The sequence below is a fragment of the Aedes aegypti genome, chromosome 1, assembly GCF_002204515.2.
Source record: "Aedes aegypti strain LVP_AGWG chromosome 1, AaegL5.0 Primary Assembly, whole genome shotgun sequence".
Taxonomy (NCBI): domain Eukaryota; kingdom Metazoa; phylum Arthropoda; class Insecta; order Diptera; family Culicidae; genus Aedes; species Aedes aegypti.
This window is the reverse complement of record NC_035107.1, coordinates 228,362,164-228,385,264: the sequence shown is the minus strand read 5'-3', so window position 1 is coordinate 228,385,264 and position 23,101 is coordinate 228,362,164. Positions and strand designations below refer to the sequence as shown.

Genomic DNA, 23,101 nt, shown 5'->3' with positions numbered 1-23,101 from the left:
GACCGTTTTGAAATTGCTTTATTACTGAAATTTTTCTGAGGTTTTTTTCGAAACAGAATAACTGCTGTAACGAAACTGAATTCCATGTGATTCATTGTACGTCAAGTGTAATTTTTATGTGACTCTTAATTTTTCTTATCCGATGAATTAGTTACAAGTGCTACTTGGGATGGCGTCTTCGATAAAGTTGTAGCTCAAGGGCTATCATTATTGTAGAATCTCAATTCACTTAGCTTGAATAATGATCTCCCTTGAGCTATTGAACAAGTTTGCCAAAGACGCCATCTTTCTAAGTGGTCCTGAATTATCCACAAAACAATATTTTCCGCGCCACCTGGTGGCAAAAATTTGAATCAACGTACTCGAGCAATGATAATTTCATGCTGTCTAGTATCACCTAGCGGTCAAATTCCGAATTAAATGAGGTACCATCAGATAGCGCTCCGCTGATGAAATATCTGAAATTAAAAATCTCTACAATAATTCCTGAAAATGTTACCTGAGAAATTCCTGGAAAAATCCCAGTAAAGATTTTACTGGAGAAATTCCTGGCGGAATCGCTAGAAGAATCCCTGTAAAAATATCCCTGAAAAATTCATGGAATAGTCTTGGAGGAATCCCTTGAGGAATTCTTGACAAAACTTTTTTAACAAATTGCTAAAGGTATATCTGGAGCCCCATCGGAACCGCTCTAAAAAATGTGGTAGCAAACAAAAGTTCTACCTGTAGGAACCTTTGGCGAAACTGCTCGTAGAATCCATATTTATGAGGACAATCACAACAAGTGTACAAAAAGATTACCAGTGGAGATATAACCTATGGACCGGATTTTCAGACCCCTCCCCCCTCTCGTGGTATTTTGTTGTTCGAACAAAAAAAAAAATTGATTATTGTACTATTGACTCTTTCATTTTGACATGTATATATAAATTTTCATTTTAAATATTAGAATTATTCCTAAGTAACGTTAAAAATGGAAGTGTCTTTTTCTAGTGGGATTAATTCTAATTTGAAAACTACGTTGGCAGATCAAAATAAACACTTCAGCTGACGCGAACCCTTCGATTTCTACACCTGAATTGTAAAGCCGTAATGGTTGTTTTAGATACTCGCATATACATTATTACGCATATGATTCGCGACAAAGGATGTGAACGGTTACATTTTATTGACGATTGAAGGGAGCGTCGCTTTTGCTTTCGAGAGGCCTGTGATCGGCATTCAAATTTTATGCAGTTTGGGATATTTTCATTTTCTATTCGGAACGATTGTGGAGGCGGCACGGGGTTAAAGGTTTCGCATTTATAGGGGCAAAAAAAAAAAACGCGTTTGAATGAAAGCGATAAAACATCGAACTGAATTGGAATCGGAATAATTGAGCAGTGGAATTGAAGGCACGATTTAGGGCCAGGAGTGGTTAGGAAGAGATAGGCCCATGTTGTGTTTAAAGCCTGTTGAACGGCTTCAATGCGAATGCTGGCAGTTTACTAAAAGCGTTTGAGTTTCCATGCAGCATTTCGCATTTCATTGATTCTTCATCAAGTATTACGAGATAAAGACTATACAGAATTTCCAGCTTAAAACGCAAATGGCGTTAACGCTATGTATTATTTTGTATGTATGTATTGTTTTTTTTTTTACTTGAAGTCGAGCACTCGACACTGAAGAAGTTTGTTAGTCGCAGACGAAATATGCCTATCTGTCAAGCTGAACAACATATTAGAGTTTGAAGGTATTTGCTCGCCTTACTAGTGGTTTTTTAGTATTTTCTTTTTTTCTTTTGCAAAAATGAAGTGAAATGTTAAAGTTCAATTAGTAGTTTTTTCATGAACATATTCTAATACTCCATTCCATAAATTTTAAACAAAGAGTACCGTTTTGACTCATATTCCGAACACTTAAGGCCAACAGTGACTTCAAATGCATTTGATAGGCATAAATTAGCTGATATTTGTGAATATTTTAATTTCTTCACAAAGTCTTAATGTTAGCTGTAGGGTGTGCTGATGACATTGTTTATTTAAACTCGTTTAGTATTGTTTTTACGTGAAAGTATGGAACAACATTTTGATTCAAATGCCGAACACTGTGTTTATTCTGTCTCATATTCCGAACACCTTGATTCAAATTCCGAACAGCACGAATAAATCATATTCAAATGAACAATTACGCAAATAAATTCATCTCAGCTTGTTCTACTGGACTTGAACTAGTGAATCATCACTACTGCTGAGGTATGGAATAGATAGATAGACGTTAAAATTGAATTGGAATTGACTGCCATTTCCTGGTTATTTGAAGACATAATTCAGCGAAACATTTCAACCAATTCGCCATACAAAAACCGAGTGTTCGGAATATGAGTCTGTTCGGAATTTGAGACAAAACGGTAGTTAGTTTTTCAGTTTTTGTATGGCTTAATTTTCTATGAGTGTTCCATAGAAAACCTATTAGAATAGTCGAAGCATTGCGAGAATAGGAAAGTTCGGATACCAACTAACAAAAAACAAATGAGAACAAACAAGCTTCGTAAATAAACGTTATGCTTTATTTTCATAAATTTTCACTCGGTTCCTTCAGTTCAGAGGTTGGAAGTAGAATTTGATTTTCCGTGGCCATTTTTGTTTCTGTATAGCAATTTTGATTTCATTATGTTTTTGAATTGTTAACCAATCAGATGTCTTAGATTGTTCCATTTATACAAAATATCGGGGCCGTTCCTTTATTTCAAAGACATTAGAGTGCGAAAAGAAACGTTTTCAAAAATATTCCGATTGTTTCAACACCAAGAGAGCTTTCTGCTTCGACACGATGTGGGCTTACAGGATGCCAGATCCATTTTAAAAAGAGATTCAAGAACATAGAGGTGCTTATATCCAGTCATTTCGATACACGTTTCAGGCAGTAACGCTGACGATTAATTCATTTGTATGTTTACTTATACGATGCTATATAAAAATGTTGTAATTTTTGCTAAAACTTTAGTTTTTGGTACGCAATTGCAGTTGTATGAACGATTAAATTATACCAAGAAGGGAGGAGTATAAACACGTGCTGCGGAAAAGAGCTCCATCAGATTGGAAATACACATTTAAAATTCTCTTAAAAGTATACATTTTTTTATTCTTAAAACACACCTAAAGAAGCGTTTAGCAAGAAACGTTCAACATCAAACATCTACTTAATGGTTTCTGTTACACTTTTTTTTTTTTCTTCGGTTGATAAACCCAGCAAATATACACGTCGGTTTTGTTTTCAGAACGACTTAATAGTAAAACACAACACTTTGAATCAGTTTCCATTCGTCTGGCTTCAACTGATTTTCTTACGTTCTAAAGGTATAGTGGGAGTAGGCTATGTGACACGTTTAAGTGCATGTATAAAAAATAACTGCTTCGTTGCTCTTGGCTACCATGCGGTGCTGCAGGACCGGATTTTTCTTTCAGATTTTGACATTCCACCAGATCCCAGCAGTCCGAGTAGCGGTGATGGGACCCTGACATCGCATAGAAGACGGGCACTGTCACTGTCTGTCAACACTTTCTGTCGATTGGGGCGCCCTCTCTACAGCTCGGTGCTCATTTCGCCAACGATTACTGTGCCCTGTAATTACGCGAATCGATAAGAGGAAAATGAGAGTGAGAAAGTAACGAAATGGAAAAACGGGAAACTGGCTACTTGGGGACATTCTGTCCGGTCGAATGGACGACTATTTATGGGGTAATGAGGGGACTTTTTTCTGGATGGGGAGACGATTTTAATTAAAATTTGCTTTTTATGTACAATATTAATGAACCTGTGGCTCACCACGATGTCGGAACGGAGCGTTTTTCGCGGATCTAGATCATTCGACAACTTTTGTTCAATTCATACAGAACAAAAGTTATTGAATAATCTAGATTTTATTTGGTCATCAAAAGGTTTCAAACTTCAATACTAATTTTAGGCAAGAATACAACTTCAACCATCATAAGAGCATAGCAGGCTTTGCTGCAATTAACCATTTCAAATAGTATAAGTCAACTCTCTATAATTCTTCATTGCCTGGGCGGGTTGGATTAGATAGAAGCCTAGTTGTAGAACACAAGATCAATGCCACTATGGTTCAAGAGACCATCGAAGTAACCATAAAAACCAATTATTACTGTGGTTTTTTAACGTTGTACTTCATCGTTGTAATCATTTTGATAAACGGTAAAGATGAATCTGGGGCCTTCCTTGGTCAAGTGATTAGAGTCCGTGGAAACGAGGCAAAGCCATGCTGGAGATGGCTGGGTTCGATTCACGGTCGGCCCAGGATCTTTTCGTAATTTCCTTGACTTCCCTGGGCATCTTACTTGCATGACAACGTTGGCAAAGAAAGCTCTCAGTTAATAACTGTGGAAGCGCTCATAGAACACTAAGCTGAGAAGCAGGCTCTGTCGTAAAATCATAGTTCAATTCGTCAGAGCATTCTTTCATTCAAAAGCTGCATTAAATGCGCATCAAATTCCAGGTCAGCCTTTTTCTCCCCACATAATTATCCGCAAACAGTAGACTGATATCCTGCCCATCATAATCTCCGATTTCAAACATCATGCTCGTGTCACAAATTGACATGTGCGTTGACAGCCGATCGAATCCAAACAATATTTATTCACCAGAAAATTTCCAACCTCATCCTAAATACACAATCATCGTTGCGCCATCAACCGCACACTGAAATCGACCGCTCCCCCTAAATACCCTCGGGAGCCCAATCTCAATTGGCGAAAACAGAAACAATCATTGCAACCCAAGCCCCGGAGGGATGGACCAAATTAATAGATGCTGATGACAACAAAACGAAGACCGTCCTGCAGCTGGTAATGATGGAGTACAGTATCGGGTGAATAATTAATTACAGTTTTTAAGCAAATACAAAGGCATACTTTGAGTGAACGGTGGTCCAGAGGTAAAAGAATGACCTAGGTAACCATAAGTGCTAATAGTAAGCCATAAATCAGCAGCATACTAGTACTACAGATTTATGCTTTGCTCCCTCTTACCACTACATGCGAACACTAAGCACGTGGTATATCTGTCAAAACACTGGATAGCAATGAAACATGCTCTTTATGCGAATAGGAGCCAATACAGTGCTTATTTAATGCAATGGAAGTGCTGTTATTAGGCGTGTAAGCATTTGTAGTGCTTTTTTAAATGCTTATGGTTACTTAAGTTTATATCTCAGACAATATTAACATCAGTACCTTTTCGGACCACTCAGTTAGAAGTATAGCTAGAATGCATATTGACCATTATTTGTCAATTTCCACCTCCACCTGCTTCACGGAATGAAGAAGGGAAAGGTCAACAAAATGGAAAATTGAAACTTGGTCATACATTGAGCATTTTGTTGCTCAGTTTACCAAATCATGATATGTTAAAATTTCATACTCCCTGCCAGTTGACACCGTGCAAATAATCCATTTCCGTAATGTATACTAATTTAGCCAAACACAAACACAGCATTCGCTCACACTCCATTCGAAGTTTTCCATTTTCGCACAGAACTTGCTGCTCTAGGGTACGGATGGCAGAGTCCATAGGCGTTGCCAGAAGAAGGCATGAGGAATGCTTTATTTTCCCCAGGCACACGACAAATAATCGAAGTCATCAATTTTTTACACAAAAAATATATTTGATTTTTGAAACATTGTCAACAGCATTAATAATTGTTTCCCCTCTTTTCGTATTGACCAATGTTAGCCACCATATTTCCCCGTCCTAGCCTTTATTTAACAACTTGGTCACCAATACTTTCCCAACGTTTCATATTTATTGATTACTATACATGTACTTCCCCTCCCGAGGATTGATCAAACCATGCAGGTAAAACCATTTCTTCAATATTTCTCTCACATGGATTAAACAATTCATACATTCTAAACTCACTCACAGGGCTGGGAATCTCGAGTATCTTATGATTATGATGTATTGTGCGATAATTAATTATTACCAATTAGGATTTGCGAATTATACTTAATTATGTAACAAAACTGAAATTTTAAAATTTACCTTGAAATCCATTAACCCCTCTACAGGCAGTTTCATTTTTTACCGTAAAAAAATATTCAAACCACGATAACTTTTTTGTTTCTTGGTATTTTTGCACAATTTGTTTACAATCTCTCAAAAAACTCTTCTATTTTTAGAATATGTATCGATATTGATTATTGGTCATCTTTAACCGGAGATATTCCAAAATTCCTTGGGGGACTGACGCGTAGCCTTAACCCACATGAATATCTAAGGCTACTTAATTTTTATCGAATTCGGATATTTACTTTTCTGAACAATACATTAATGAGAGTATGTTGTGGAAAATGAAGCAATTTTGTGTAGCCGTCTTTGAATAATGAGCATTCATGTTTCTGGTACGACGCTGGCCAAACAAAGATCTTGAAAACTTCGACAAACCTTATATCGCAATTTTCAGATTTTTCCAAGAATACTGAACCGATTTGCATAATGTTTTCAGAGTAGCTCCTTATTACCTGGCATTGTGTAGCACACATTTTATTTATTTGATGAAATGTCGTACAACAAAATGGCCGCTAAAGACATTTTGTATGGAGAATGTCGGTTCTCGAAGGAACATTGGAATATCTTCAAAATCATAGTTTTTTGTCATTATTTACTTTCTATAAGTAAAAAGCTGCCAGAAGGTCGAACGACATTGGTTCTCATTGATTCTGGTCATTTCGGATACCCGGTCACCTGGCACCGGTTCCTGTATGTACCCAAAGAGGACATTTTCTGAAACTTAAAGAATACTACCGTGCGACGGCTCAAAGTTCACGATTTTTTATCCGGAACATCATAGATATAATGCCAAAGACCAATATGAGGATCTGGCCACATCCGGACATCCCGGAATCGGTGCGGCTAAAAATTTATGATTGTCCTGCTGCCCATCATAGCTTTAATGCCATGGATCAACATAAGGTTCTGGTAACATGCGATTACTCCAGAATTTTCCTGATAAGGACTCATGGAGGTTTCAATATGGATACCATCTTCGTTGAATCCATTGAAATACTTTTAGATCCACACAGAGTTGCTCGCTGTCTTTATCAACGCTAAAATTTTGCTGATTTGTACAGGCCGACTGCGAAACAATTCAGATCAATCTATATCACATCAACATCATGCTGTCTACTCCATCACCAGTGCATTGATGGCAATAGACTATGAATATCACTGATGGGTTAAGTTTAGCCTTGAATAAAGCAAATAAAATGGCAATTTATCATTACGATATTTTCAACAGTGCTGCGGATAGATTGAAACTATAAGTTGGTCACTGAAAAACAATTATAGCATGGTTAATTACCACGTGATCACTCATTCTGTAGTGATTATGATCTACAGTGCGCTGTCGCATCACTGCTGTTGCTTGCTCAAATCCAAGTGATATTGATAGCTCGCAAGTGATATTGATAGTCTTAGACCATCAGCCATCAGCTGATATGATTGATATTAAGCAACTCTGGATCCATATCGATAAGTCCAACAACAATTTGTCAACATAAAAAATTACACGATAAAAAAGCCCCTTATATATTGCCCATGAACATTGTTGGTAAAATCCCCGATCTTGGTAATCTCAATGCTTCTTTGGGTCTTTTTGAGGCTCATCATGTTCTGAATAGATTGTTTTAATCCGTGGTTATAAATATAAAAGTATGAATAAAAACAACAGCTCGATTTTAACACGGTTCGATATTGGCAACATGATTTTTAGTGGAATTCTGCCAAAATCAAACGGGCACTGTACCTTATTAAAAATTCATAGAGTCCCTTTCATTACGTTGTTGAAAAAATAAAATATTTAGGGAAATTTCTAAAACATGTTCGCTACAAATTCTCTTGACTATTTCATTCTACATTTCCTTAATGACAACATGTCGTTCTATGGAATTCGTTCGCCATGCCAAATATATTCTTATACAATTTTTTGTTTACCTTGATGCAATTGACCAGAGCTAAGTATAATTTTATATTTAGAATATCCGTTAATCTAGTGCAGAAGTCCTTCAAATTTCAAATATAATTTTTTAACTTTTGATGCTGGTTTATAAACTTGAAAAGAGAGCAATTAAAAACATTTTTGAGAAATTTAATTTTGTCGTCATACGTTTTGAAAATATTAAACGAAATTTTCATTAAATTTAGGTTAACAACTTCAAATCAATATCCAAAGTAAAACAGTTGTGCCCTTGAGTGAACGTAATCACCAATGATGGCAGAGGGATTTGTGCGAAATTATTGAACCTTTAATTTGTAGGAGTATTACCTGTACACAATGAAAAAGAATTTCTCCTAGATTTTTTTTTGTCAAAACACCGCCAAGAGTTTAAGCGGTTTATATTTAGGCATTTCTTTACACCTTGTATCCCTTATTGTAATGCTGACGATATTATTGATATTATTAACTATCACTTCCGGAACGAATATACCCCATTTGAATCAGAAAAAACTCCGGAACCAAGTGGCCAATCCCATTTCTTCTAGAACATAATACATCTTGAGGAGTATGCGGTTTGTTTGAGACCAAAAGATCCAAAATCGATTAATAATTTTTCAAGTTATGATTTTTCAAAGTTAATGTTTTATGAAAAGTCAGACGTTGGGGGCTTGAGAGTTAATGTCTGATAAGACTACTAAATGTTTTTAGTAGTAGTACCAAGCGCTTGAGATTATGCCAGAACTCAATTTTTAAATGTTTCTCGTTAGTTTAAGTCCAAAAAACAATTTCCCGATTTTCTAGATCTTGTCTCACCCTTTTTTAAACTCTATTTTTGAGTGCATTTTGCTTTCCATGGCCCTTCCGAAATGACAGATAGGAACAACTCCAGTGTTAAAACAGTAAAACCCCTGTGGCGTTTTTTTCGACTAAGTGAACATGATTTAAATTAAAGTTAAAATATGATAGAGCCGTTACATGGGCGGGCAAATTTGCCAAGTAGGGACAAGAGCCTACTCTATCGTGTTATTTAATCAAAACAATATTTTTTTCGAAACTATTAGGACCCTATTCTTTACAACTTCTTAGATAATAAATCTTCGAGCTGTTTAGTGGAATACCGTTGAGTAGATGAAAAAACTTAATTCAGTACTAAAGCATTTAATTCCACTAGAGTTTGTATCCTTTGACATATACGCGTATTTCGACCTCAACTATAAGGCCGTTTTCAGTGTCGTGTACTAGTCTCGATTTGAGCTTAGTACACGACAGTCGAGTCTAGTACACGACACTGAAGACGGCCTAACAGTTGAGGTCGAATTGCGCGTACCGTCAAACGGGGTGGAGCTTGTAATACATCGACATATAATCGAATTGACTAGTATTTTAGCATTGAGTTAAATTGTTATAAATTATTTTACCGCTTTTTGACCTCAGGTATAAAATAGTAGATTTTTGCGATGATTTGGGTATTTTTTCTTGTTTGGTTGGTTTGTAAGAGGTGAAAATCATATTAGACGGTGGATTATATGAAAATAATGCTGAAAATCGTCCCTCGTTCCACACAAGTGGTAGAAATAAGTCCTTCGAGGTATTTGCTATCATTTACAGTATTTAGTAGTGTACTAATTGACAAGATAAATGTTTTGTTTATTTTATACTTAAGTACTATAAAAATTCAAAAATGTTTCTGTCTACCCTTGAAGGGTTACATGCAACAGCAATTTTAATCTCAATTGTTCGGTATTTCTTGCCGCTTGTCATCGAAAACGTATGAAAAAGCAAAATTGTAGATATATTTGTGCAGTTACATTAAAATTTTTGTACCTTAATCAATTCATTACACATTTGATAAAAAAATATAAGAAAATATACCAGTACAACATTATAATCAGATATAGTTTGTGTAATGATTTTGACAATCTGTGTTAAAATTAACTTGCAGATCTGCCATTGGGATCGTTCTGCTGGGATTGTTTCATGATGATAGTCAGATACCGTTATCCGGGGGCAAATTGATCACTATTTTACAACTTTTTGTGGTGTTGTCCTTTGGAATTCAAATAATGTCAAATAAATTTAAACAAAATCAGTGCTCCATTGATGTTTATCAGTTTATTTAATCGACTTTTCATTTAATAATATTTAACTTATCATAAAAATAGTTTAAAAATATCGAAAAATAAAAATGACTCATTGGGGCGAAATTGATCACTATATAGTAAATCATCTTTTAAAATTGAAAATTTCCCTATCTACTAAATTTGGGTCTCCTGAATTCGAAAATGATGTCAAAATTCTTACAACTCATGTGTATCATCATTTTATTGCAAAATCAAAATTAGTAAATATGCATAATACGCCTAAATGTATGCAATTGAAATAAGCACGTTATTCAACACTAAACGGTTTTATGAGCAAAAAACTATTCTTGGAATGCTCTACGATTTCAAAAATGAGTTCAGTAGTTCACACTCAAGCTTGCACAACATTTATTTAACCCTCAAAATTTGCATGCAGGCTTAGCACCAGTAGATTGTTCAGTACTGACATTTCCAACAGTATTGCCTACACATTCAAAAACTATGAATATGTCTATGTAAAACTTACCTTAATAAAAATGAAATAGTTTAAAATCATCATTAGATATATATAAACTAGAAAACATAGAATGTTTGTGATGCGAACGAAGTATTAAGCATCCTTGAAAGGAAGTGCTATTTGGTACCGACCTGATCAAATTCACCCCAGTAATCAATTTGCCCCCGGATTACGGTACCATTTTAAGACATACATATACGTATCTTTGATTTGAATTTGTATGAAAAATAGGTTATGTGAATTATAATTAAAAATACCATTGTATTTGTAGAAAAGTTGCATTCAAAGTTTTTAATGGCGTTCCAATAACTGTAAAGACTTATGACTTGCTAGAATTTTCTCGGGCGGAAACCCTTTATAATATCAGTTGAGTTTCCAATCAAATAGGCCGAAATATTTTAAAGCAAAATCCCAAAAGAGCTATCGGAATATTTAGAAACATTATGAGTATATCTCGAAAAATAATTTCTTGATGATTTGGATGACTTTTTTTTTGAAGGAATACATGAAAAAAATGAATTGATTCCTGAATAATTTTGGCAGTATCACCAAATGATGTAAATGGTGGAATCTTTGCGAGTATTTTTTGTAACATTCCTGAAGCAATTTATTTGGTTTTTAGAGCAACATCTTTGAAGGACATATTATGTAATTTCTACTTAGAATAGCTTTTTTGAGAATGCTTGGAGAAATTTCGGATTTTTTCTTGATAGATAATACTAGAGAAACGTTATAAAAAATAGTGAAGAATTCGTGGAAGAACTGTATGGAATCTCATGTGAAATTCTCATATTTTCTAAAATTCGCGTATCAATAAGGAATTCAGAGTGATTTATGGTCCATAACTGACTTGATCGAAGCCTTTCAAGCTGTTAATTGGAATCGTAACCCATCATATATATTGAACTTAGTTTGGACCAAGTCTAGTCCACTTTGACCAAAAGTGTTTGAAAAGATCGTTTTCGCGGAAAAGTCGTGAATTAATTTTTGAAATCGCTCGCTCGGGGATCTCCTTGCCCAAGATGGAAGTCCCCGCTACATCCATGGCAGAGTTCAAACAACCCTCTAACCATTTAGCTTAGATAATGACGTGAAAGCGGTTTTCTATATGGTATCTATCGAACAATAGCTGTTCCATTCCTCCCCCCACCAGAAGCGGCCAATATTGGGGGAGCAATTTCCTTCCTCATTTCGAACCCTAGCCACGTCAATCTGTGCCACGTCACCGACAGCGTGAAAAAAGCGTTGGCAATCGCACCCGATCAATTATTGAAATTAATCATAATTAAACGTCAGTCGCAGGGTCAAAAAGTGACCCCCGGGGGGCGTGTGGTGTCAATGCGGGGGCTGGTTCCGGCGGGCATGTATTTTAAATAACCGAAGGGCCACCAATTCATGGCACCTAATTGTAATTGAAAATTAACTCGCCCCTCTTGCGCTCCAAAGTGGGTGGCCTATTTAAATGATTTTCGATTTTCCCTAGTTTCCATGCATTGCAGTTTTCGATATAATTGACTTCCAGTTGGAAGATGAACTTTCAGTTGGAAGAGGAACTTCCAGTTGGAAGAGGAACTTCCAGTTGGAACATCACAAATGAAAACCTTGTATTGATCGATTAAATATATGAAATCAAATTTGGGTTGTGCTTATTTCTTGATGAGAAAATACTATGATGATGTTGTGAAACATATCTACATACATGAGTGCGCTACCGTACAACAGCTAATTCATTGTTTTATTTTCGAAAATCGCGAAAAGCTGAAATTCTATTCGAAATGATTAATATGTATGAGGCTAAGAATACAATGTTCAAAATGTCCACCACCAGTTCATGTGTGTATGTATGTGTCGCTACTTACCGTCTACTCTGAATGATAGGTGTTAGTATCAGTTCTAAACTGGACGACCGGATTCCCGTCGTCGTCCCTTTGCCGTCGCTTTTACTGTTCAGGGAATTTTTCCTACCGATATCGAGACCGTTTCCAGCGCCGTTGATGGAAGGAGTACCTTCCCTACCACAACCTTCACTACTACCACTATTTGGCGCTTTTTGCAGTGGCTTTTTGGCAAAGTGGTACTTTGGATCGCCGCTGGCACTATCACTGACCGGAGATCCACAAGCTGGGCCAATGCCGTTGCTGACCGACGTCGTTGTGCCACCTCCTCCACAGGACTGCTTGACGGCGGAAATATGACCAATGAGGGGCAATAAGGGGGAGAAAAGAATCGAAGCGAAAATGAAATTTTTGAACCTGTTGGAGGAATTTTACTTTACTTCGCTGATGAAGCGCATTCTCCATGCAGCATGCCTTCGTTGCGGGTTTTTGGGATTTCAACAACATTCGGGCAACATTTCAGTTGGTAGGTGGGTAACGTGCAGGTTCAGTTTTTTTTTTTCTTTAGGGCAACGTGCAAAAGTTCACTTTTATTGGAAATTTGTTTGCATGCTTGAAAAGTGGTTATGCTTAAAGAGGAGATTCAAAATGTGGAATGTCATTAAGATAGAAGGAAAGCAACATTTTGATGAATCAGCCAGTCAGAACAACGTAAATTAACAAATAATGGAGAGTAGGTGATAAAATATCTTTCGCTACAACCAGGCCATCAATATCATTAGAATCCAATTTTTGTCGCTGTTGGCTAGAATAAGTTAAAGCAATATAAGACAAACTTTTTTTATTTGATCGCCATTTTGAATGCTATCCGAAAACAAACATTTTTTGCATGTAAAAAGATTTGGAATCGGTTAAGTATTCATGAAGTGATGGTCAAACAAAAGCGTTTTTTTAGTAAACATAGGAGAAATTTGGACAAAACTACTTTCCACTAAAACTAGTTTTGATTTATGACAAATTTTATATTGTACAAATTTTTCATAAATTTAATTTTGAAGAGAATGATGTCAACAGTTTCAAAATTAATTATAAAATACAAAGTTATGGTGACTTAACTGAAGCTCATATTTCTTAACATGTAAATTTACCTTCAAATCGCTTGTGCCACCTCTAAATCTTAATATTTTTTGTTCAAAATTCGAGGATTACCACTTTATGTGATTTGAATTCAGAAGAGCACATGAATATTTGGTCTTGAGAACTTTTGAAAAATAAGCCGCACCCTACTGTTCAGCTTGCTGGCTTACAAGAGGTTCAGCAATATTAATTACACTTAACGCTTCTCTTCGAATATTAGTAGGATTGACACAGATTTCTTGTGGGTCGAAAATTAGAGCTTTTCCCCTAGTGGCCTGATTCAGCGAGAGTTTCCCTAAACTAATTTTGCTTTGGAACGCTTTTACTACATTTGCTCAATCGATTCAGCCTGCTAACCCAACTTTGTTCGTGCGAGCACAACTTCTTCAGAATTGTAAGAGATCAGTATCAACATGCAAAGATTATCTCCTTTCAGGATATGTTATGAAACACAATGAAGCCTCTCAGATTGCTGAATTCAGACAGTCAGAATACCTCCATGTCATTGACATGACCCAAATTCAGAAACACAATACAATGGAAGGCTATCCATTTCATCTCGTCTCATCACAAAAGGAAAACACACATTGAAACAACCGGCTCTCGCTTGGCATCGGATTCAGCAGAAAGCTAACTCATTCACAACAGAAAACCCCTCCCCAGCCGATACCGTTTCATTAAGAACAATAAATTTCCAGGTGAAAACCACTTCCCAAAGTACAATTTTCACCATAATCCTAGTCGGCTTCCATTGGCAGGTTGGTAGGTACCTTGCGTAACATGTAAGTCTCGGTTCCTTCCATCCGTTCTCGAGTGGGACTAACTTTCGATTCACACAGTGCTTTCACAAAGGTGTAACTCAGGGTTTCCCAACCGGTGGGACCCCTAGGAGCCAGGATGACTTCTCAAGTTACTGCGAAACTGAGTCAAATGAGTGTCGTTTTCCCTCAGGCATTGAAGGCATTTAATGGACTTCAGACTCATGATCTGTTGTTGGTATCAAACATGATTTTTGAAAGTGTCTGCTAATTATGATGATTCTTCATCTAATCGTTTACATGTTTTTCCTGATCTGAAACAGGTTCTTTGCTTGATTATTGGGGATTTTTTTTATTTCCGTACAAAGTGGGCCGAAGGGTCTCCGATTTTCATGAAACTTTTTCCACTGGCAGGGCTCATCAATATAGGGGAAGGGGTGGTAAAATGAACACCTTAAGGAAATCATCTTGTTTCTGATAGAAAAACGAGAAATTTGTATAGTTCTATCGCATATCATCAAAAATAGGGATGTAATCTATAGCAGCGACATATATTCAGACTAAAATAGCTGAATTTTCACATATTTTCATCGCTATCAAAAAGCGATGCAAATGTTCATTTTACCTGCACTATGTGGGTAAAATGAACAGCGGTTGGTGGTAAAACGAACACCATGCAAAAAACGTGAGCAAAACAAATATTTTTGAAAAATTTTATTGCCCCACTGAAAAAACATCCATTAATGATTGTATCCCATTCAAAAAGAATTCTAAAGGTATCAGATTTGACATCATATCATAACGATATTCACCTCACTGAAAAACCTCAAGTCTTCCGAGCTAAAAGTTACGTCAGTTCTAATTTTCAAGCGTGGTTTTCTAAAATCTTAGTTTTCGATGATATTGTCACTTCAATTGACCTACGTATCAACTCGAACGCTCAGATTTATGCTCTAAATCGTCCGTACGTGCTAAAAATTCATCGAAATTTGTTTTTTCTCGGTAAAAGACACGGTGTTCATTTTACCACCCCTGTTCATTTTACCACCACTTCCCCTATGAATCAAAAAAAATTGAGAAAAATTCAAAGTCGCTTATTTTCCCGGAAAACTCAGTTGGAATTTTTTTTGTTTTCCTCAGACACTACTTACTTTGAAAAATCATAACTCAAGAAAGAAGCGCTATAGAAACGAAGTTTTTTTATGAAAATGAAAGCAAATTTTCTCAGAAATAAAAAACAAATATTAACCGGAAAAAGTTTTCCACAAAATTTTCCACCGTTGAGAAAATTTGTAAAGAAAAGCCGGAAAAAAAATGCTCCAACTCGTGGAAAATTTTCAAAAAAATATTTTTGGGAAGATAATTTCATAAGCTTTAATTGCTAAAATTTTTGAAATGTAGTTTTTTTTTCGTTTTTGAGTAATGGCCAATTTTGTAAAAAATGTGCAAATGTGCCATTTTGAGCCTTTTCTTTGAAAAATCATAACTCAAGAATGAAGCATAGTAGAAACAAAGTTTTTTTTTTATGAAAATGAAAGCAAATTTTCTCAGGAATAAAAATAATATTACCTGGAAACAGTTTTTCACAAAATTATCCACCGTTGATAAAATTCGTAAAGAAAAGCCGGAAAAACTATGTTCCAATCAGTGGAAAACTTTCAAAAACATATTTTTGAGAAGGTAATTTCAAAAGCTTTAATCGCTGAAACGAAGCATTTTTGCTGGGGAATTCTCAGATGCACATGAAAACCAAGAAAATACAGCATGCTTTGTTCTTAATAATACAAAGAAACGAAAATCTTCTGGTGTTAGCAACCAAAGACAATCTTCTCGGTTGAAAAAATAGATAGTATTAAGATGAAAATGTAAGTTATATACTGAATAAATGAATAAATAAAATTAAAAAAAATAATAATAATCTTATTTGTTCCATAGAAAAGAAAGAATCCCTTTTCAGTGTAATGAAAAATTGAGGCAGAAACAGTTTTTTTTCAGTTTTTCTTAGCGGTGTAATTTTTCATGAAAAATATCATCCTTCCGACTTATACTTCATTAAAACTAATCCCATATCTTTTTTCAGATGTTTTAGAAAATTTGCAATTGCTTTGATAAAACATTTTTGTTTTTCCGATGCTTCGATTGAAATATGGGTTTTCAAAGAAAAGGCTCATATGGTCATTTTCCACAAAATTGGCCATAACTCAAAAACGAAAAAAAAGTACATTTCAAAAATTTCAGCGATTAAAGCTTATGAAATGACCTTCTCAAAAATATTTGTTTGAAAGTTTTCCACTAATTGTAACATAGTTTTTCCGGCTCTTCTTTACGAATTTTATCAGCGGTGGATAATTTTGTGAAAAACTGTTTCCAGTTCATATTTTTTTTTATTCCTGAGAAAATTTGCTTTCATTTTCATAAAAAAAACTTTGTTTCTACGATGCTTCTTTCTTGAGTTATGATTTTTCAAAGAAAAGGCTCAAAATGGTACATTTGCACATTTTTTACAAAATTGGCCATAACTCGAAAACGAAACAAAAGTACATATCAAAAATTTCAGCGATTAAAGCTTATAAAATTATATCCCCAAAAATATTTTTTCGAAAATTTTCCACGTGTTGGAGCATAGTTTTTCCGGCTTTTCTTTACGAATTTTCTCAACGGTGGAAAATTTTGTAGAAAACTTTTTCCAGTTAATATTTGTTTTTCATTCCTGAGAAAATTTGCTTTCATTTTCATAAAAAAAAACTTCGTTTGTATGATGCTTCGTTCTTGAGTTATGATTTTTCAAAGTAAGTAGTGCCAGGGGAAAACAAAAAATTCCAACTGAGTTTTCCGGGATAATAGGCGACTCTGAATTTTTCTCAATTTTTTTTTATTCATGTATTGATGAGCCCTGCTTGTGTAAAAAGTTTCATGAAAATCTGAGACCTGTCGGCCCAAACCCGTATGGAAATAAAAAAAAATCCCCTATTCCCAAGTAACCAAATAGCACTTTAATTCGCCCTCCGTGCTTATACAAGGCTTTTATAGAGCTGATACGCCCTATTACAGCCCTATAAGCCCAAAAAGGCGAATTAGCGGGCTAGTGGTTACTTGAGTTGTTAGCTCCCTGAATATCATTGACGGATTTTTCCCGAGATTTCAAGCTAGATGGACTCATTACAGTAAATTCTATGGAGATGTATGGAGATAATCTGGCTCAATATTGTAAAACTTTGTACAGAGCCGTAGCTTTAAAATGGTTGGGAGCCACTGGTATACCTAGTAGGCACCCGGTTTTTTTGTTGTTTCCACAAACAATAGCCGAACGAACACATTATTTTCCACTCGTTTCGCTTATTCCACCTACCACCAAGTGGAAAAACAAAAAAAATCTGCATCCAGAACTGGCGAAAAGTTTTTCACCTCTCTAGCCACCCCACCCCCAATTGCTTTTTACTTTTTCCACGTGGAGGTTGCGCTGTGGAAAAGGTGAAAAATATAACAGATGCGGAAAAAGTGCATTCCCAGATTGAGCTGCTCTCGTGCAGTGCACAATGGTCGGATAATGAAAAGAGTTTGTCAAAAATATGTTTTATGGCCTTCATTGGAAAAACATTTTAGCGTGCTATTTGGTGCTTCTATTGTTTTACAAGGCATTTTTCATAACTATTCATAATACTTTTTTTTGCCGAACATTTTATTAGACAAATGCAATCAAATTTGACTGAAAATGTTAGTTTTGTATGTAATCGATTGAGTTTTATCAAACTGTGTGTGGAAAGTGTGAGAAAACCTTAACAAAAATAATAAGGTCTTATATTTGATAGTACATACTAAAACTTTTGTACACTATTTGAATACAATATTCATTATATTATTGACTTAAGTGAATTTTGCGACATGAAAACTGGAAAAAAATGGATGCGATTTCCATTATGGTAAAATTTGAAATATTAAAATGGTCGGTTTATTAAAAAATTCTAATAAATCCCACAATCATGTTTGGTGATTTTGGTCGAAACTCTGTATCGACCCCGAACATTGTGCACTGTTACACCTCCCTAGCAGAACCTTTACGAAATGCAAGTGCAAGATGGATGGATGGATGGAAATATTACCTCACAAGCTGCTTGCGGTTTTCAGCTTTTTTTTGGGTTCGGATCGGAATGAATGAACGGTAAAACAAGCAAACGAGGTTCTTTGTTGTCTCATATTTTTGCGGGAATGGTATTTTCATCAACTGGCGGCAACGCCATAGCTGGAAAAGAGCGAGCAGCTTGTCCGGATAGGGGAGGGTGGTCGAAATTTGAACACAATTGAAATTTCATCAAGAATACCTTCGGGAATTTCTCCGGAAAAACCTTTTGCACTTTTCTTGTTCTTCTAGGATTTTATTATCAGATAAGAGTTACGCCATGTTGTTATGTTTTATAAAAACTCAGACAAAGTTTCTCAACATTTTTTAATAAAAGATTTCTTCAAAATATTCGGGAAATACCTCCTACTCCCATTTTTTTAGGAATTACATCCAGAATTCCTGTTATTATATTATGATGACTGACAAAAAAATCTGTTTGAAAGCTCTTTTTGATGTTAGTTTTAAAGCTTTTTCCCAATGTTCAACGTTTTTACTTAAGGGCATTTTTTTAAATTATCGGACAGGTTTGGGCCGGAGGTTCTCCGATTTGCATGAAATTTTCACCAGAGGTAGAGCTCGTGGATACATGACCAAAAGTGAAATTCAAAAAAAATATAGTGGCCTATTTTCCCGGAAAACTCTAGATGAACTTTCACGATTTCTCTATATACCTCAAACTTTGAAAATTCATATCTCCTGAACTATGCATCGTAGAACAAAAGTTTTTTAGTGAAATCGAAAGGAAATTTTCTCAGCAATCTATTAAAAATATAAAAAGAAAAACATTTCTCGGAAAATTTTTCACCATGGAGAAAATTGTCGGAAAAATAGCAATAAAACTATTGTCTGTATCATGAAAAATTTTCAAAAAAATATTTTTTGTTTCATCAATCCATACTCTAACTTTCGTCTATAGACGCCAAAGTGGTATTTTTCACCGTTTAGGCGCCAGAACTGAAAAACCGATGACCACCCGCACGCTTCCCATAGGAAAATGTGTTCTACTGTGGGCCTCATAACCGTGCGCTAACGGCGGCAGTAATTTACACGCATTGTAAGTGTAACACAGTAAACCACCCTTTCCTTTCCAGTCTGAAGAAGCTTTTCGTCAATCGGACCACTCTTCATTGGTCAGTTGGGTGTTTTGTGTGCCCTTCATCAGCAACGTTATTTAGTATTCAAGCTAACAGCCTCTATGAAAGCCGCACGGAAAGTTTTTGTTACAATCAATCATTATGGTAACGTTTGAAGGATCAAATCTCAAGATCCACTTTCTTTGAAAACTTATGAATATATTATTTCGGCCAGGACGTCTTTCCCACGTTGTGTCTTTTACGATACAACGGACGGCAAATCAAGCGAACGGCTTCACTTTAATAGATTTATTACCACTGAAAATGGGTGCGCCTTATATAGGCGCACGATACGGGCAGACAAAACATACAATAATTATTCATTACGCGAGTACGCTTCTCAATACAGTTTGGCGCGCTGTTGGGTTGACGCCAACTGTAGAGGCTGCACGCTAACTGGCAGTGGAATATTCCACAGCAGCCATCAATGGAACAATAGATAGCGTCCCTGAGTGTTATAAAGTTGATTGATATTATATACATGCAAATACTATACTATATTCTTCCAAGGAACAATCAGAATTTATATCAAACTAGTGGTCCCGGCAAACTTCGTCTTGCCATCAAGTACCGTTTTGTCTCAAATTCCGAACAGACTCATATTCCGAACACTCGGTTTTTGTATGGCGACTTGGTTGAAATGTTTCGCTGAAATATGTCACAAAATAAAAAGGAAACGGCAATCAATTGCAATTCAATTTGAACGTCTCTAATATAATTTATATTTCAGGAGTAGTGATGATTCTCTAGTTTGAGACCAATAGAACAAGCTCAGATTAACTTATTTGCAAAATTATTCATTTGAATACGATTTATTCGTGTTGTTCGGAATTTGAATCAGGGTGTTCGGAATATGAGACAGAATGAACACAGTGTTCGGCATTTGAGTCAAAATGTTGTTCCATACTTTTACGTATAAACAATACTAAAACTAATAAAATAAACATAATTATTGGTACACCCAACAGCTTACAGGTAGACTTTGCGATGAAATTAAAATTTACACAAATATCAGCTAATTTATGCCAATCAGATGCATTTGAAGTCCCTGTTGGCCTTAAGTGTTCGGAATATGAGTCAAAACGGTAGGCTGTTGAAAACCGTTATGAATCGTCCCATACAAAATGACAGTTCCGTTCATTCGTGTTTTTCCTGCTTTCCCGGTGATAACCTGGAACTTTTATACACACAAACACGTCGGAGCCCTTGACGAACAAAATGGAGAAAGAATCATCGAAATCCGTTGCCCCGTTCGTGAGCCATTTCGTGACATACAAACACCATTCCATTTTTATTTATATAGATAGATAGATATATCACTTTGTATAGAAAACAAAACTGAAAATTTATTCGCGCGCTTTTAGTTAATTATCTAATCATTTGATAAATTGAACAAAATTTGAAAAAAGAAAGAAAATTACAAATAGCACTTTATGTATGCATAAATATCCTTTTTGCTTGGCAACTATATGATACTGAGGGTCAAGCATGGGAAACACTCACTCAGTTATTGTGTTTTTCTCACTCGCTTCCACACACAAGCCGAACGTTTCAATTTCCAGTGCCCATTCTGCTTCTTCGGCGAGCACTAAGCGAAACAAAAAACGCCATCTGATCAGTCGAATGCAATACCAAAATTCGGACAAAGGACAAACATTTGAAAAGGGCCCAAGAGATATTGAGCCTTTTTTGAGAAACGTTGCTGTTGAGCCCTTTTTACTTAGCCCGCCCACGCAAACTAACCACACTATCAGAAAGATTGGTGTTAGCTCTTCCTGATAGTGGTATTGGTGAGCGTGATCGAGTTGAATTGGGTTCAACAGCGGCTTGCAACACGGAGAAATCAGAATACCCAACAAATAAGTTCTTTTTACTCAAATTTGGGTAAACTGCATTTAGTTTTTGCCCACGGTTGGGTTGTTTTGCCTCTCTCGCAACAGCAATGTTGTCAAAAACAGAGAGAGATGCACCGACCCAGCGTCGAAGTTCAATGGAATAAGCCAAATTTGGGTTCTTTCGAGTTTACCTAACGTTAAGTTGTTTTAACCAATCACGGAGACTTCGAAAGCTAACGCTGGGTAGATTTTTTTTTGCACTGAGTTGTTTGTTTTGCCGCTGTCAAATGGAAACAACCTAATGATAGGTATATATCAGTTAACCCAAATTTGGGTTATCCCACGGAAGAGCCGAATTGCGTCAAAAGAAGTCAAAGTTAGGTTGATTTGCGGCTCCGTGAAAGCCAATGTTTACCAATGTCGATGTGCCCTTTTGAAATGTTTGTCCAGGAATGATTGTTTACATTCTGATTCCGTTCGAATGGCATTCGGGTTTGAGTGCTAATGAGCGTTCACTGACTGGCAGTCCACACCACGGAATGATTCAATGAGTAGGAATCCTCTCAGTCAGTTCAATGCATTCGGCGAATGGATGCTAAGTGCATTGACTCGTGCCTCGAAGATACAAGTGTATTGGTATTCACTTCTCTTCACGTTCCTTCCGATTGTCGCTTTTCCACAATCGGTTTCGACGCTTTCATGCTACACTCCGCCTAGGACGGTTTAGCTATCACTGAATGTTCGATAGCAGCAGATTTTTTTGCTATTTTTCATCGGAGGCGTTCGGGTGAGTGAGTGAATTTTCCCATGCTTGCTGAGGGTCAGTTCCTATTACCTATATTATTGAATGTTAGGATCGTTTTCAATTAAAGACTGTTGGTCTCAATAGTAAAGGTTACGAATAAAGGACTTACAAAACACCCAACAGACCAAAGGAGAGTGCTCCGATTGACGAAAAGCTTCTTCTGACTGGAAAGGAAAGGATGGTTTACTGCGTTACACTTACAATGCGTGTAAATTACTGCCGCCCACGGTGTACTAAAATTAAGAAGGTGATATATTCCGAAAACTGACAGCTACTTGACGACGTCATTCCTATCCACCTCGAACAAATTTTCGAAAAAAAAAGATCTAGTGGTCCGGAAGGTATATGGTACGATAGGAGTGACGTCACATGTTTACAATGAAACTTGATATTTACATCAGTTAAGAAACTGCCTTGTTAATTTTTATGCCGTGACTGCCGCCGTTAGCGCACGGTTATGAGGCCCACAATAGAACACATTTTTCTATGGGAAGCGTGCGGGTGGTCATCGGTTTTTCAGTTCTGGCGCCTAAACGGTAAAAGATACCACTTTAGCGTCTATGGACGAAAGTTAGAGTATAGATTGATGAAACAAAAAATATTTTTTTTGAAAATTTTTCATGATACAGACGATAGTTTTTTTGCTATTTTTCCGACAATTTTCTCCATGGTGAAAAATGTTCCGAGAAATGTTTTTCTTTTTATATTTTTAATAGATTGCTGAGAAAATTTCCTTTCGATTTCACTAAAAAACTTTTGTTCTACGATGTATAGTTCAGGAGATATGAATTTTCAAAATTTGAGGTATATAGAGAAATCGTGAAAATTCATCTAGAGTTTTCCGGGAAAATAGGCCACTATAATTTTTTTGAATTTCACTTTTGGTC

The 23,101-nt window shown here is 36.1% G+C and overlaps 1 protein-coding gene across 9 annotated transcripts in view; it reads right to left on the bottom strand.

The window, feature by feature from the left end:
• Nucleotides 1-2,526: 2,526 nt before the first annotated feature.
• The window catches only part of LOC5580170 (band 4.1-like protein 4), a 623,318-nt gene continuing 602,743 nt past the window's right edge, over nt 2,527-23,101 (bottom strand). For 4 of the 9 annotated variants that reach the window (XM_021837225.1, XM_021837229.1, XM_021837228.1 and 1 more), the window contains exons 13-14: nt 12,451-12,767; nt 2,527-3,603 (exon numbers count right to left, since the gene is read on the bottom strand). In XM_021837225.1, coding sequence (XP_021692917.1) covers nt 3,594-3,603; nt 12,451-12,767 — 327 coding nt within the window. In that variant the 3' untranslated portion in view covers nt 2,527-3,593. The remainder of the gene's footprint in view (nt 3,604-12,450; nt 12,768-23,101) is intronic. The other 5 variants (XM_021837231.1, XM_021837230.1, XM_021837233.1 and 2 more) reach the window with 2 other exon arrangements.